Here is a 15,579-nt window from a genome sequence, read left to right on the forward strand (position 1 = left end):
CATTATTCTCATGTAAGCTAAAGCTTAGTGAAACAGTAATGGATGTACTGATTAGTCAGATCAATACAGCCAGAGCTAAATATTAAAGTTTGCTAGCCTACTCATTGATATCGACACACTTATTAGTGCTCATATTGGAAACAATGCTGGACATATTCTATAAAGTGTCTCTAATATTTTTTTAATAAAACATAGTGTCCGCCAATTTGTTAAATCTCAATTTTCTCGAAAACTTGGAGATTTCGATTTACAACAAAATTGCAATATTTATGTCAACATTTTTAAATTTAATATTTTTTATGTAATATCGTTAATAAAATTAAATACAAAAGGGTTTAGGTATCTGTTCCTGAAAAATATGACAATTTATTTTAATAAATTTGAAAGTTTTATTCATTTATCTTGAAACTTTTCAAAAATATTAATTAAAAAAATCAGCCTAGAAAACTAACCTTTTACACCCTGTTTATCAAAAACGAAACTGTTTTCGAAATATGTTTATACAAAATTGTTACATTTTTGGGTCTAGAATATGTGATTGAATTTATATCACTTTGTATAGAGACACCTCGTATATACAGAGTGCGGCGCGGAAATAAAATATTTTTAAAACGAATAATATGCAACCGTTTACAATGGAAAGATTATATATATCAAAAACTACTGATTCTATGATTATTTTACAAAACTTTGATTCTCGTGCGATAGTTCAAATGGAAATATAGAGATTTTTAAAAATAAGAGAAGGATCGCATGAGCTTTAATATACCTCCGACAAAGACCAACAAAGTGGGTTGTGAGGAAAGCGGCTGAAGTAGGTGGAGTCTGTACGACCGACGTGTCCACTTCAATGTTTAGATAATTATCGATTATCCTGTATTGGTGGTAGTAGATATTTTTAAAAATATCAGAATAAAAAAGAGCAATGTAAATAAATAAATAAAAAAACGATTCATCCATTACTAGAACTTATATTAGGAAAAATTCTAAAATTGTGAGACATCTGGTAACAATGAACTTATTCCGCCCACGTCAGCCTCTACTCTTGCATCCCACTTCGTTGATCTTTGTCGAACGTATATTAAACCTTATACGTTCCTTCTCCCACTGACACAATTCCTATGTTTTCTCTTAAACTGGTGATACCTGTATATGCTGGGCACAGAATGTGTCCAGCATCATTACATGTCGTCACAAACTGGAAAGTTATATAAATTCAATGATAGAAAAAATATGTTATAATTTCGTGTAATAACTTCAAATTTAAATAAATTAAGGCCCAAATAAATATCACGAATTACTCTATCCACATTGCGGTATAAGCCCATTTTTTTTAGGCTCAAAGAAATCGTCACAAATTGCAGTCACCATCTCCTTCAACGTGGCATCCACCACAGCCCGATCTCTGAAAATCATATTTAAAAATTTAACTCCCATATTAACCATGGAATATGTAAGACTTACTTAATATCGGGAGTCATACATAATTCACTGTAATACTTTATTTTTGGTTCAGTTCCGCTGGTTCTCAATGTGATGTACAAGCCATTGTCGAAACTAAAGGTTATCATTTCAGAGCTGCTTGATACTGGCAGGGTTGCTCTGTTATTCGGTTGAGAATTATCATAACCAGTGGTTAAATCTCGAACTGATATAATTTTGTATTTGCCTTTTATTATTTCGCGTGGATACTAAAATAGATTTATTGTCACCCAAAGAAGAGAAACTATACTTTGAATTACTGTTTCCTTTCCGCTATAGTTTCGAATTCTGTTGAAAATCTGCGCAATTTTAACAGGATCGTAGCAAAAGTAGTACGAATTTAAAGATATGTGCAAGCCGTATTTATTATATATCTCTGCCAGTTTATCGCATAGTTGCTGATTCTGGCCATAGACAGAGTTTGCCAAACATGAGAAATTGGCCAAAGCAGAAACTCCATCCTTGTCGACAATCACGTTGTTACACATAAAACCTATAGCTTCTTCGAAGCAAAATATCACTGTAAAACCTTTTTGCTCTAATTCTAATACTTTATTTCCTGCAATTCGAATATTAGTAGATTTTACGAGAAAATTTAACGCAGTAATGCAAAAACATACCTATCCATTTAAAACCAGTTAAGGTATCCATGAAATGAAAACCTTCAGCTTTCGCCATGGTGTTCAGAATCATAGAACTAACTGTACTGGCGACCATATAGACTTTGTCCAGAGGAATGTCCGGATGTCTTTTTTTATGGCATTCTAACAACCACCACCCAAATAGCGTGCCTAGTTCATTACCATTGAAGATTCTCCATTCACCAGTGCTGTTTATAAGACATAAAAACTATCAGTAAGGAGACTTTTTTGAAAGATTTGGAAGAAAAATCCGGAAAAATCAATTCCGTTACCTACGTTTTGTTCTTCTCGGCTACAGCAAATCTATCCGCATCAGGATCATTGGCTAAAATCACGCTGCAACCATTCTTATTGGCATACTTAATTGAGAGATCCAGGCTGCTCTTACCTTCCTCTGGATTAGGAAACCTTCAATAAATGTGTTCAACTAAAACTCTTTCAGACATATCCAACAAAGCATACTTGACAGTTGGAAAATCCGGATTAGGATCCCTCTGCTCCATAACAGGGAATATTTTAATTCCTACTAAATCCGCCACATTTTTTACAAATTTATAGCCCACCCCATGCATGGCTGTATAAACAAACGGCAAATTAACTCTTCGGTTATTTGTAATATCATCAGGGTGTATTTGGTCAGTAATGATTTCTTTCAAGTAAGTATGCAGGCACTCTTTGTAAGGATCAACAACCAAAGGATTGTTTTTTAAAATATCAGTATTCCAAGATGAATCTAAAGGGGTGAGGTTTTCCAGAATTGATTTTTGGATTCTTTTATCTGATGGTGAAATTATTTGGGCTGAATTGGAGTCGTAGACCTTGTAGCCGTTATCATCTTTGGGATTATGAGAAGCTGTCACCATGACTCCGCTAGCACAACCATGTTTTCTAACCATGAAAGGGATACATGGGGTAGGACTGACTTCGCTGAAGAGTCTCACTTGGTAACCAGAATTAACGAAAATTGTTGCAGTTAATTCGGCCCACCTGAAATCACGAATTTAAAAACCTTGGAGATTTTAAGTGGATGTTAAATGAACCTTTTACTATTGTATCTCCCATCGTAACCCACGACAATTCCATTTTTTTTCAAGATATCACCTCTGTGGGTTTCTAGATACTTCAGGAATCCCTGCCCTGTTTGGATGATCACGAGATCATTCATGCAAGAATTGCCAGCAGCCATTTTTCCTCGTAGGCCAGCAGTTCCTAAGTTACGCAAATGTATAAATTCTAATTATCTGAGAAACTACATACAGGGACTACTATTAAAAATTTGGTATCTGGTTTATTTTGAATTGCTATCAAAATGGTAAAAATTACCGTGACATATCGATTTTCATTTCAAGGGGGAGATATCTTAACGTTAAGTGCAGATAAACCAAAATAACCCTCTTCTCGTGTATCTGCGAAAACCCATTTTTAAGGTTTATTTAGCATTAATTTAATTTTAATAAACATTTAAAAATTCCAATTATTTTTAATGTATAGAGTGTTTCCAAAAATGTGAATAATATCCTGGAAATTAAAAGTTTTTATCAAAAGATCGTACTTATGCTTATAAACTGTTTCCCAAAACTTTACCGTTACGGATAAACAGCTCTTCAAAATTTTATAGCGAAAATGGTATTTTCTAAATAACTTTTCTTCCAGTTGATTAAATATAATATATTTATATCAAAATAATAACCTTATTTTTAACAATTTTAACACAAAAATGTTGTTGATTTTGATATCTAAGTAATAGAGTAAAAAATACACGCAAAATTTCATTACTTTTGTAAAATACGCCCGTTGATAAAATGGTATCTTTTTGAAAAACGATTTGGTTTACGTACAGCAATCAATAATTAAAAGATTAAGGGTAAAGAGATTGATGGTGGCCTGTGCTCTGCTTCTCTGAAGATATTGAATAAAGTGTTAGATCTTATCTTACTATCATAGGTGTGATACATAAGTGGTCCAATATTGTTGAAATTTTATAAATTAAATAAAAAGTTATTTAGAAAAACTATTTTTGTCATCAAATTTAGAAGAGTTGTATTTCCTTAAGGGCAAGTTTTTGACAAACAATTTATAAGTACAATTTTTTTACAAAAACTTGTTTTGAGAAAAAGGTTGATCCCTGACGATGGTTTTTTATTAATATTTCCGAAGCTTTTCTACTATTTTTGTACTTTATTATAACTTTTTGTGCTCTTTCTGAGTCTCTATAAAGAAATTGTCAATTTTTCCAGAGGCGTTTAATACAAGAGGATAGCGCATAAAAACCACTTAAACTTTTATTATACTTAACTTTATTAAAGATTTTATAAGAAAAATGTAAAATTTGAAGATTTTTACATAAAAAAAGGTAATCTTGTTAAAAGTCAAAATCTCCAAAAGTTTTTGAGCAAATTAAAATTTAACAAATCGATAGATACTCTGTTTTATTAAATAAACATCAAATTTAAGAAACGATTTCAACTTTCAACAAGAATACTTTTTTTAAGCAAAATCTTCAAGTTTTATATTTTTTCTGTAAAATCGTCATTTAAGAACAAAAAAGATTATATACTTTTTAGGCCCTATCATGTAATAAGTTCTTTATAAAAATTCAGAAGAGCACAAAAAGTTATAATAAAGTCAAAGTTTCATTAATATATCTCGAAACGTTTCGACAACATTAATAAAAAAAAACATTCTCAAAAATCCCTGTTCCTTGTCAATCCCTGTATATTGCAAACGAAGCGCATTTCGATATATATTTATGTTAAGTTTTCAACATATTTTGAGATTCAGAATATGTGGTTAAATTTATGGTACTATGCTCAGAGACCATACTAGAGATACCAGTTGAGATTTTATAGTTTAAAGCACCTCCGCGAAGGGGGTTGTTTTGATGAATCTACATTTAACGCTAAAATGTGTCCCCGTCGAAAACAAAATTAACATGTTGCAGTGATTTGTAATATTTTGTTCGTAATTCAAAATAAACCGGATACAAAATTTTCAATCATACACCCTGTATCATACGTCATACAATAGATATGATCAATTCTCAGCTATGATAAATAAGTAAGTTAATTGGGAAATCTTCATAAAACAATATACCATCCTAACCCAAATTATTAATATAAATATATGGATGAGCCACATATATATATATATATATATATATATATATATATATCATATAATTGCAATAAAAGCTCAGTTATCAGCAGAGGAGATAAAACGTTTGAGAGTATGACCGATAAATTACGAGTAGTATTGAAACATCTTTTCCTCTAAGATTTCCAAAATAAAAAATTCGTAAGGCCTATGACATTTCTCCTTTTCTTAATCCCTTGTGTGCATCTATATCTTCCTTACCGAATGAAAGTCTATTTAGCAGCTTCCTAGAAAGCTCCTCGGTATCATTCTCATCTGCCAATTTTCGGATTGCTGCTGACGTCTCTGGATTCCGATCCCATTTCAACCATTCCTCCACCTTCACTTTAAGTTGCTCCTCTGAGTTACAACTGGATGCCATTTCTAGAGAATCATTTCAAGTTAAGCTCTACTGCAAAGAACCTTCAAAAGGACCTCAACACCCACCCAAATTGGTTGTTTTAACCAAATTTGGATAACACAAAGAGCCCACAATTTATTTGTGATCAAATTGTGACCGCCAAGCTTTTCAGGTAAGATATATATTATATATCTTGTTATAAGAGATCTATAATATATCTATTATAGATGACATGCGATTGGTGGCAAACACTCGGCTATGCTTAGTAGTGTTGTGGTTAATTGCCAATCAAAATATCAACGATGAGCACTTTTAAATAATAAAGGAGTACTGTAATAGCAAATGTTTCAATATTGCCGTGTTGAATTGATAAAAGTAACTTTCTTTATTAGGAGGAATTACTTTACAATTTTAATCAACCGACAAGCTTAATAACGGTGTTGAAAGTATCGTTTATAGAAATATATCAGGACCGGGTTCTGTTATTCTCAGTTAAGACTCTATGAACGGAAATCATTTTGCCGCATTTGTTAATTTTTCTTATATAAGAAAAAAAATTATATATCTCAAAGTAACTATCAATGTGTCTATAAGGCCCAATGGAACTTAGAGAAAAATTTCACTGCGGACTACTATGTTGATCCAACTCTGTTCCATTTAGCAAACATTTATTGCGAAATGGATGATGTTTTTATCGGCAACAAGATACGACAATTTCGTAAAGACCCCAAAGAATCACGCTCTCCGTATTGAGTAATTATCGTTAATGAATAAATTACCAATTTAATCAATTTACGATTTATGCTTAATTTAAAAGCGAAATGTATAGGTTTGAATCCTAACTTAATATGGGACATTTATCAGTGAATTTCCAATTTAAATACTTAGGCGCAAAATACTACATACTTCTAATAATCTGTTAATCAATTAGATTAATTAAATAGAAATATTTCTAATATTTCAGGTGACCACAAAAAGTGGTTTCTGTTGATAAACCTGAACTTGAAGGTCGAGCTACGTATTTATACACAATTGAGCAATAATAAATTATTATTACGGTTCAAGCCGATTTAACTACGTGGGTATTTCAGGAGATAATTTCACAGCAAACAGTTGTTCAAAAACTTGATATAAGCTTAGATCAGGAAATGAGTTTTAAGGGAACTAGTTGGGTTTCAATGGAGGAAATTTTGCAAACAAAAAGTTAGGGCCAAAAATAACCTACGCCAGCCCTGTTCAAGCTTGAGAAGTGTCTACCTACAATTAGGTATTTGAATTTTATGACACTAAATTATTGTGGACGTGGTTCATAGTATTTTACGTGACATCTTGTTAATCTGGATATGTATTAACATGAACTAACATGTTCGTGTTGCAATGCTTATTTTTTTAACTTTTAAAATATCCATACAAGTTGCCCGCAATAGAAGGTAAAGGTTTCATTCGCCATTCAGTCAGGAAATTATACCAAACTTAATTTTAAAATCTTTTATTTTTATAATAAACTATAAAAAATATTTATAAGAAAAAATTTTATATTGGAAAAAATAATGTAAGCATTAATGAATAAAGAGCGAAATAATTACAAACAACAATAAACATTTGTCTTCAAAAATTCAAACAACTTGACAATCGCTTGTAACTAAACATGCAGCAACATCGCAAGTACAGAGTAATATAAATGAGTGAGGTTAGGTTAAAGTAAATAAACCACCACGCAAATAAAAAATATATAACAAAATTATTTTAAAAATTTAAAAACCGAACTAAACCTGACATCCACGAATTAAAAATTGTGAAAAAAACTCAATAATGGTTCGTTTAAAAAATAGGTAAGTACCTTCCTCGTGAGAAAATTTGAATAAAAATCGTAAACCGCCTTTCAGATATATAGTGGTAGAAATAAATCCTGAAGCCCCACATCATGCGACGACTGCATTTCAGCCTTTAAAAATAAACGAAAACACTCTGAATTCCCAAATTTTGGACACAGTACAACAATTACATGGGGACTTTGGAGTTGCAGCTGTTCGATCAGGTTTTCGAGCAAAATATTGCAACGAACTAACTCATATAGCTATAGTTCGATGCAGGCAAGGACCTCATAAATTAGTGACTAGTGTACTACCATTTGTGACATATATTGATACTCACAAGGTTATTTTTAACACTCTTTATATTGGGGCTACTATGAGGAATTGCTTTAATTTTGTTCGCTTATATCAACAAAGGAAGTGTGATGAATATTGTACTAATGTGAAGACTGAGGAGGAATTGCGGTGCGTAAGGAATGCCCTAGTAGATTTAAAAGCAATATTAAACGCTATTGGAAATTGATTTACTGTGTTTGAGATTTTGCCTTAGTGCTCTTCTATTAGAGGCAGGTGCAGCAGAGTAAGTAAAGTTTTATCTCTTACCCCTTTTGGTGTGATCTTTAGATGAGTTTTATTGATAAAAAATCATAAGTTGGGTCTTCTGTTAATAATTAAGAAGTTTTTTAGAATATGTATGACAAGCCAGACAGATCAATAATCTAATGGCCTTCACGGTTCATAGTTGCGCGTTAGTGTATTGTTGGTTGCAGTCTCCACAGCACTGATTATTTTACAGCTTATGTTTGAACTATTATTTATGCACTTTGCTTGAAATTAAAAGATTAGGGAAAATACGATCTTTTCAGTAGCTAACAACTAAGAATCACCAACACCAAAAGTGCAGTTCAAGGACTTCAAAAAATCGTATGGATATGGCTCTTTTTTTCACTAGTCAGTAAACTAAATTTTCCAAAATTGTTTTTACCTAAATATCTGTATAAATAATTCAAATTTATCTTGATTTGAAGACGCAATGTTTTAATGATCGTTAAAACATATGTTCTCTGTTTCAATAATTTCTCTATTTCTTATGATTTATGACATCTCTGTAGAGTGCATTACCATAGATACTGTAGACTAACACAGCCAAATTTTTGATTAGCACGCCAGGAAAAAACGAAAAAGAAACCCATATTAGAAACTTGAAGAATTATTCAAATAACCTGAGATAAATCAAGGAAAAAATTAATTAGGTATAGAAAGTTATATACCTTTTATACATTACTTTGATTCATAGGAATGGATAATCATAAAAAATCTGACAGTGTGCTGTGAACAATGATAATACATAACTGCATGTATATTTATTCATTTTTATATAAACATTTTAATATTGAAAATATATTTAGATACAAATGTGATACAAATTATATAAAAGTTTGAAAATTAGTCCTAACCAACACATAAGTGTCGCCTAATTTATTTAACGAACTGAATGGGCACATGCGATCGGACCATGCCATACTAAAAATAACTTTCCTCCTTCAAAATAATTGTTAACGTCATTTATAGGTAGTATTTGAAAAATGTATAAGTTGGTTTGGTTGGTGCGATCACACACTACCAACCCTTAAAACGCCAATTAAAAAAAATTATTTAAAGATATTCTTAACGATACACTACCTAATACCTAACTAAACATTAAGAATTTCAAAAGGCACCCAATTATTGCTTTAAAAATACCGACACCTTTTGGAAGATTATGGTTAAAAATTCCGCAAGTTATTACTCAGTCCTAACAAATTGTAAAAATACCTATTAAAAAAGTTTTAACAGTGAAACATTAACTCTCTATCATAACAAATGATCGTAACTATAAAGATTCTTTACATTATTTGTGCTCCAACAGTGAAGTGCATTTATAACAAAATGAACAAGTAACGAATCAGTTGATGGTTTGACACAAATTAAAAACTTACTAATTAAATAGGAATATGTTGATCTAACTTATCAAAACGGGGGAGATGTAATGAAAATCGATTGGTTTGCTTCTGTATAAATGGTAGACAGCGACGCCAAATAAATCTAATATACAAGTGCTCTGTAAAGCTAAAAATTCAGCATATATCTATTCATTTATTCATTAATGTCATGCTCAGCTACTGTTAATGTCAATTATTTATATAAGAGCAAAACAGTTGATTTTCGTGACACTGTCGATTTTTAATAAATGGGAAAAACATATAAGTAAAGAAACGTTATATAAGGTGAACATAGATATCACAACAACATAGTTTGCCATGACACATTAATGCCGCTCTAAAAGTAAATAATGGATTTTTCTTAAATTATCCAAAATTATCTAACCGAATAAAATTAATAATCGAAATTGTAGTAATTTTTTAAACTTTGGATTCGCGTTGAAATTAATATTATGACAGTATAATATATTATTCACCAAGTTGTAAAGGGAATTATTATGACCCAAAAGTTTTATCTGTTGTCCAATCAGGAAAATTTTACAATCGTAGTGTATGCTGTAACAATCTTTTCCACTACTAGATGCTTTAGTAATAAGATAAGAAAATGAATTTTGCAGTCGTCCAACTCACCTAATAACGGTGTTTTTAAAGCAAGTAGTGAAAAAAATATGTTATGTATTGGACGTTAGAGGGTTTTCACAAATAGATTTTAAATGAATAAAAAAAAAAAACAAGAAAATGAAAAACATTTTAGAGATTAATGATGAAACTGCAACGAACATAACAGTCATCAAATTTCTCGATTATTATTCATATTCTCAATGCAATAAACAAAATCGGTCTTACGTTTTAACCCCCGCTAGGTCAGTAACACTAAAAGGATCCTTCTTTAAATAAGTCTCAATATTCCTCATCCTAGTTTCATACACTATGAAAGTAATTAACATTATAAAACCGTCTTTAGCGGTCATTTCCTGCCAAATTGATTTAACCACAAATTGACTCACGTAGTCGGGATTGAAATACTGTGCTTGCTCGCATATTGATAACGGAGTTTTCCATATTGTATCCAAAATTGATGGTAATGGACGCTCATCGCTTGAGGCTTTCCATAAATCGTCAATGTACTTGATAGATAAATAGCTCTGGAGCAGAATGTTGAAGCATTCGTCGAATTGCATGGAAGATTTGGTGGGAAGCACCAAGATTGAGCCAGGTTTAACTACGGCCAATATGACCTTCACGATTTGATCTCGAACTTTTTTTACTTCTTTGGGGTCATCCCTATTCCACATTGGAAGTGGTTCCAACCAATATTTTTGAGGCATGCTCTACCAAAGTAATTTTAAAAATATTAATTGGTTATTTTTCAAATTTTTATTCTGTTATTTTATACCTTTATCTCTGCTAAACACAAAATAGGAGTACATGGCTTTTTCAAGGAATTGGTATATTGAAGGATATCTGGATACACATCTACCAAAACCACAACGCAGTCGCCACCAACTTCGGCTAAACCGGGACATAAGCACATGCAGGCGACAGCTATCTTGGCTGCTCTATTGTACAGTGTTCCTATAATTTCCCTATCAAGTCCTAAGTGAAAATATAGATAAATCAGCAATTTTTTGGCTTGAGAAATTGCGAAACATAAAAAATGTTAGCATTTTTCCATATTTGTACATAGAACTTTATAATTACTATTTAGCAACATCCTCATATACATTTGAAAGCTTTGAGGCATGATGGTAACACAGAATAAAGCTATTTCTTATGGAACAATATCGAGATTCTATCAAAACAAAACAAGATTAAATTAATTTATATTCATACACGGAGTTCTAGAACATGTAACTGTGATATCAGCATATGTAACACGGAAAAATGTTTCTATTATCAACTGCAAATTAAATGACATTCTTAGAATTCTTTCAGACCCCATAACTTTCAAGCAATTATCGTTATGAAACTCACCTTATTTGGAACACGTCATTTGCGATTAGAAATGCTTGTTTTTTTCTTATTTTCAATGATCGAAAGATGAATAGTGCAGTTTTATGACCATTTAAGATACAGTTTTTAATGTTTAAAGATTTGCATTACTAGGAAAAACAAGTGAAATTTCGCATTTTGGTGCATATTTATTGAACTCGTGCAAGTCTTTGCAATAAAATATTATGCAATACGAATTTTTAACCACCATTATGCATTTATGGAAAACTCCATAAATAAGGCGATGTCAAATTCTTGATTTAAGTTTTGAAAATAATAATTTCTAACTTATCTTCTCTAACAATTGATTTTTTTAAAAATATTTTGTTTATATTTGCAAATACAAATTTCGCTCATACATTTGATTAATTCTTGTTTTCATGTACTATTCTATGCATACTCCTTAAGCCAATTCCCAGTGTCATCAATATTATTTCCTAGATATTGGTTGTGGAATTGCCGGTTTTCTTTCATCATCAAAATCGATTAATTCCATTAATGTATTTTTAAGCAATTGTTAATATAGACTTTTATGTTTCTGGTACTTAATATGCTGAGAGGTATCAACTGGATCATTATTCTAATCGAGTCTTTATTAGAAAATATTTTAAAACGTAGAAGTTAATAAATTACATATAAGGCAAATAATAATTGCCAGTATTTTGTGAAATTTTTTATAAATTCAAACAAATTATAACTGAACTACTAACTTTGTTAATAAAATGATGAGTTACTCAGAACAAAAATAAGCATAGAAGCGAATGATTGTATAGACTTGTTTAAATTCTACGGCGGTTTGTAATGTTTATTTTCTATTGGTGTGCGCAAAAGTGTCTTGTTTGCACTAAGTTAGGATTTTCAAGCCAACATTGCCGTTTTTGTTTAAGGTTTACAATACAGATTTTCCAAAAAATAATGGCAAATAAAATAAAGCAAAAAATTGACTAGAGTGTAAATAAAACCTGTCCCCATGCTATGTAAATATACTCGTCAATTAAATAACGCAAGAAGAGCGGAGAAATAAAAAAAAATATTGACAAGCAGACATCAAATTTACCTTCTAATGTTTCCATGTTGCCTTGTAAAAATGAAAAGATAATTAATTTATTATCATATTACTAACTAAATGAAACAAATAACAAATGTTCTTTCAAAAATATCCATAGAATTAGATTGGAGGAAAGAATATTTTAGAATCCTACCACTAACTTGAAAAATAATTACTTACCTAACATACTGGCCATTAGTTCCACATCAACACCTTTCACCCACCCATACAAGATTCTAATGATGCTCCTCAGATTGCATTTCACCCCATAGAATATAGAACATTTTCTAATAGATTCTTTTCTGGCACAGTTCTTACATCTGGGAGAAATAAAAATGTTATTTACTCATTTTATTAGTGAATTTCATTTTTAAAGAATATATGTATGACATACATAGATATTGAGAAGTAATTGAAATAATAGTAATATAATACATAAATGATTTGAAAAAACCTTGCAAATATCTATTTCTTCATAAAGAAGATTAAATAAATTACTATTCATAATTAACCAAACAGGTCACACAGAAAAAATTATACTTAATTAGAAATAAAATATAAAATGTGGCCATTTTTTAGTATAATACTGTAGAAAACAACTGCTCCAAGGTTTACAGCATTAAAACATCTTATGTTTGATGCCTAGAACAGTGGTGGTATTTTTTTCAGCCTAAAGCGTTTTTCTTGTCTGCATAGTTGATTAAGTATCCAGCCTTATAATAAAATACAATCTTGTAGATATTGATTAAATTTCTACCCTTGTCTTTCTGTGTTTTGGCTTTAAATCTTGATGATCATTGGATGATTCAGAATCAGAAGATAAAGTGTTATTTAAAATCATCTTGTTCTAATGCTGAAGAAGCAGATTTTTGTCATATCATTTTTCATATTAGAAACTCCATATTATTTGGACACATCATACATCTAAAGCACTTGTAACAAATAGAATACCAATAAATGTCTTTAAATCTCAACTTGTCAATTTCAAAGTAGTCCCTTTACATGTGTGTCCTACTGGTTACTACAGCCATACTTTTGTGCATGTCATCATCGACGTATTGTTTCACACAATTTAAACGTTCACTTATCATATATTTTTATTTACCCTTTACTTTTATTTTATATATTCTCTTTTCTAGGTTGTAAAGATGGTGACAAATTTGTTAACGAAATGTTAACAACCTCGTTCATCAGAGGCCTTAGTGACAAATGAATATTATTCTTAGTTAGTTTTTACCCAGAATAGGGTGCAATTTCACCTCAGCAACAACCCATACTAGCGTATAAGCCTTATTCATTTTTTTTTTAATTTTCAGCTGCTCATAACCTGATTGTTTCATTGACAGAGTGCTTTTGCATGTGTATGAAATCACTGGTTCATTTGTTGTCATTTGTGACATGTACCTATGTCTTAATATTATTACTTTGACCAAGTTTTTGTCTCGTATGAGAAAGAACAGAGTGAATTGAGGCAGAACTGCTTACTTGACTAACAGATGATGACAGGAATTTTAATTCTGAAGGATTCTTATCAATGTTGTCCAAATTTTCTGAGTATCTTGTAGAACCATCACTACTATTGTTACTATCTGAATTTATCTCCACAAATTCACTGTCCTCTTGGTCATCTTCATACGAGAGATTTATATCTGATTCGTAAAGTTCAAGCTCCATTTCCATTAGTGCTGCAACAAATGAATTTCCTGTTTAGGTTTTTAAGACTTGGTGTAATACCTATATGACTTAATAAAGATGTACCAAAACCTGATGTAATACTAGTAAGACATATAGATGTTGGCTTCCATATTCACAATGTATTTTCATTTATCAAGAAAGTAAATACATCCTTGCAAAAACTGATTATCAAAGCACATGATGGCACAAAAATCATTGGAAAAATCATAAGATGTTCTTAATATCAGTGAGTTACTTACATCCTGAGCAGTAGGCCTTAAGCCATTTTCATAGGTGAGCTAGATAAATATATGCATAAATGAAGCAGTTTTTATGGTGAAGCATTTTACCACTTGAAACTGTAAAGAACCACTGTTTCCATTTCTTATTTAAATATAGTTCACATCTACCACAAAAGACGTCTCCATGAGGGCACCCACTCTCTTATGTTATATGTATATGGTATAGAGACCCAAGGAGTTAAGACATAATTTTTTCCTTTTCTAAAAACATACCTTAACTGATACATATCATACAGCCCAACAGCTAGCACAATCTCCATATTTTCGGCACATTTCGGGTCGTTTTTCGCGTTAGGACAGATCACACAAGATGAGAGAAGATCTATATCAATGAGCCATTTTAAGAAATTGAGGCTTCTGTCTTTGAGCTTGGGAAGGAAGCGTTCTTGGTATACATTGGAAAGATCACCATTATCTCTGCAATTGAGGCAGTTTGAAATAGACACTGAAGAAAATACAATAAATTATTATTATAATAAACTTAGAAATTATCTCCTATCTCATGTGGACTGAAAAATGCGGGTTTATTGATTTTTGTAGGTTAGTGGATTTTTTTGGCAAACGTATGAAAGTGTAGCAACTTACGCATCAAACATTTTAAGTCGGCTCTTTATTTCCTTTTTGGCTGAAGAAGCTTCATCATAAAATATGTTGTCTTCGTCACCATATTCACTTTCGGTATCTGAAGATACCATAAATACCTCATCTTCAGTCCTATCAGTCATTTTTATAATACGTATTTAAACAAATAAATTATAAGAAACTTTAAAATAATTATAACAAAAACGGCAAATTCAACTCAACACAGCACATCACAAACCATCAACAAAGAGAATGACATGATTTGAAAAATGGTTCTGAATAACCAAAGAAAATCAAAGACATTTCAATTCAGAACTTAACGTAACAAGCAATGAATTACTGGCAACAATGTCAAAGGTGTGTTATATTGGTCGGAAACGAACGATTAAGGTTTTTATTTTTAATAATTACACCGATATACGCAATTTTTACCAGTTTAAACTAAAGCGGTCATCTATTTCTCGAAAATAAAAAGAAACTAAAGGAAAGGAACCGTGACTGAATAATTCTGGAAGCATTGTTTATTAGCTCGTACCTCACTTTTTGTTACAGATTTGCGGTTGTGTCAC

At 31.2% G+C, this 15,579-nt stretch overlaps 3 protein-coding genes across 5 annotated transcripts; 1 reads left to right on the forward strand and 2 right to left on the reverse strand.

Annotated features, from left to right (window-relative positions):
• Positions 1–365: 365 nt before the first annotated feature.
• Positions 366–8,594, reverse strand: Pgm2a (phosphoglucomutase 2). Of its 3 annotated transcripts, none has more exons than XM_066289869.1 (9): positions 8,034–8,594; positions 5,478–5,639; positions 3,164–3,332; positions 2,586–3,110; positions 2,400–2,531; positions 2,103–2,311; positions 1,743–2,041; positions 1,465–1,691; positions 366–1,405 (listed from the first exon to the last, which is right to left on the reverse strand). In XM_066289869.1, exons 2-9 carry the CDS (start codon positions 5,635–5,637, stop codon positions 1,303–1,305), a joined length of 1,824 nt encoding a protein of 607 aa, XP_066145966.1. In that variant the 5' UTR covers positions 5,638–5,639; positions 8,034–8,594; the 3' UTR covers positions 366–1,302. The 3 variants fall into 3 exon arrangements, with proteins under 3 accessions (XP_066145966.1, XP_066145967.1, XP_066145965.1); XM_066289870.1 differs by lacking the exon at positions 8,034–8,594 and adding an exon at positions 5,874–6,021; XM_066289868.1 differs by lacking the exon at positions 8,034–8,594 and adding an exon at positions 5,703–5,849.
• On the forward strand, positions 6,673–8,081 carry Pop5 (POP5 ribonuclease P/MRP subunit). The gene is made up of 2 exons (XM_066289877.1): positions 6,673–7,448; positions 7,503–8,081. The coding sequence occupies exons 1-2, from the start codon at positions 7,429–7,431 to the stop codon at positions 7,951–7,953; spliced, it is 471 nt and encodes a 156-aa protein (XP_066145974.1). The 5' UTR covers positions 6,673–7,428; the 3' UTR covers positions 7,954–8,081.
• A 163-nt stretch (positions 8,595–8,757) lies between the features above and the next one.
• Positions 8,758–15,524, reverse strand: LOC136343259 (uncharacterized). Its single transcript, XM_066289872.1, has 5 exons — positions 15,014–15,524; positions 14,642–14,845; positions 12,633–12,772; positions 10,809–11,008; positions 8,758–10,743 (listed from the first exon to the last, which is right to left on the reverse strand). The coding sequence occupies exons 1-5, from the start codon at positions 15,151–15,153 to the stop codon at positions 10,255–10,257; spliced, it is 1,173 nt and encodes a 390-aa protein (XP_066145969.1). The 5' UTR covers positions 15,154–15,524; the 3' UTR covers positions 8,758–10,254.
• Positions 15,525–15,579: the final 55 nt, after the last annotated feature.

Source organism: Euwallacea fornicatus, chromosome 14 (genome assembly GCF_040115645.1).
Source record: "Euwallacea fornicatus isolate EFF26 chromosome 14, ASM4011564v1, whole genome shotgun sequence".
Taxonomy (NCBI): Eukaryota; Metazoa; Arthropoda; class Insecta; order Coleoptera; family Curculionidae; genus Euwallacea; species Euwallacea fornicatus.

What these genes read in the sequence shown, in the direction of transcription:
- Pgm2a (XM_066289869.1), bottom strand. Translation starts at nt 5,637, where the DNA reads ATGGCATCCAGTTGTAACTCAGAGGAGCAACTTAAAGTGAAGGTGGAG. An exon ending in GTAGCCGAGAAGAACAAAAC is followed by an intron (nt 2,312 to 2,399) that starts GTAGGTAACGGA and finishes TCTTATAAACAG; the next exon opens with CACTGGTGAATGGAGAATCT. An exon ending in TGTATGACTCCCGATATTAA is followed by an intron (nt 1,406 to 1,464) that starts GTAAGTCTTACA and finishes TATGATTTTCAG; the next exon opens with AGATCGGGCTGTGGTGGATG.
- Pop5 (XM_066289877.1), top strand. Translation starts at nt 7,429, where the DNA reads ATGGTTCGTTTAAAAAATAG. An exon ending in ATGGTTCGTTTAAAAAATAG is followed by an intron (nt 7,449 to 7,502) that starts GTAAGTACCTTC and finishes ACCGCCTTTCAG; the next exon opens with ATATATAGTGGTAGAAATAA.
- LOC136343259 (XM_066289872.1), bottom strand. Translation starts at nt 15,153, where the DNA reads ATGACTGATAGGACTGAAGATGAGGTATTTATGGTATCTTCAGATACC. An exon ending in CGACTTAAAATGTTTGATGC is followed by an intron (nt 14,846 to 15,013) that starts GTAAGTTGCTAC and finishes CCTCAATTGCAG; the next exon opens with AGATAATGGTGATCTTTCCA. An exon ending in ACTAATGGCCAGTATGTTAG is followed by an intron (nt 11,009 to 12,632) that starts GTAAGTAATTAT and finishes ATTTTCACTTAG; the next exon opens with GACTTGATAGGGAAATTATA.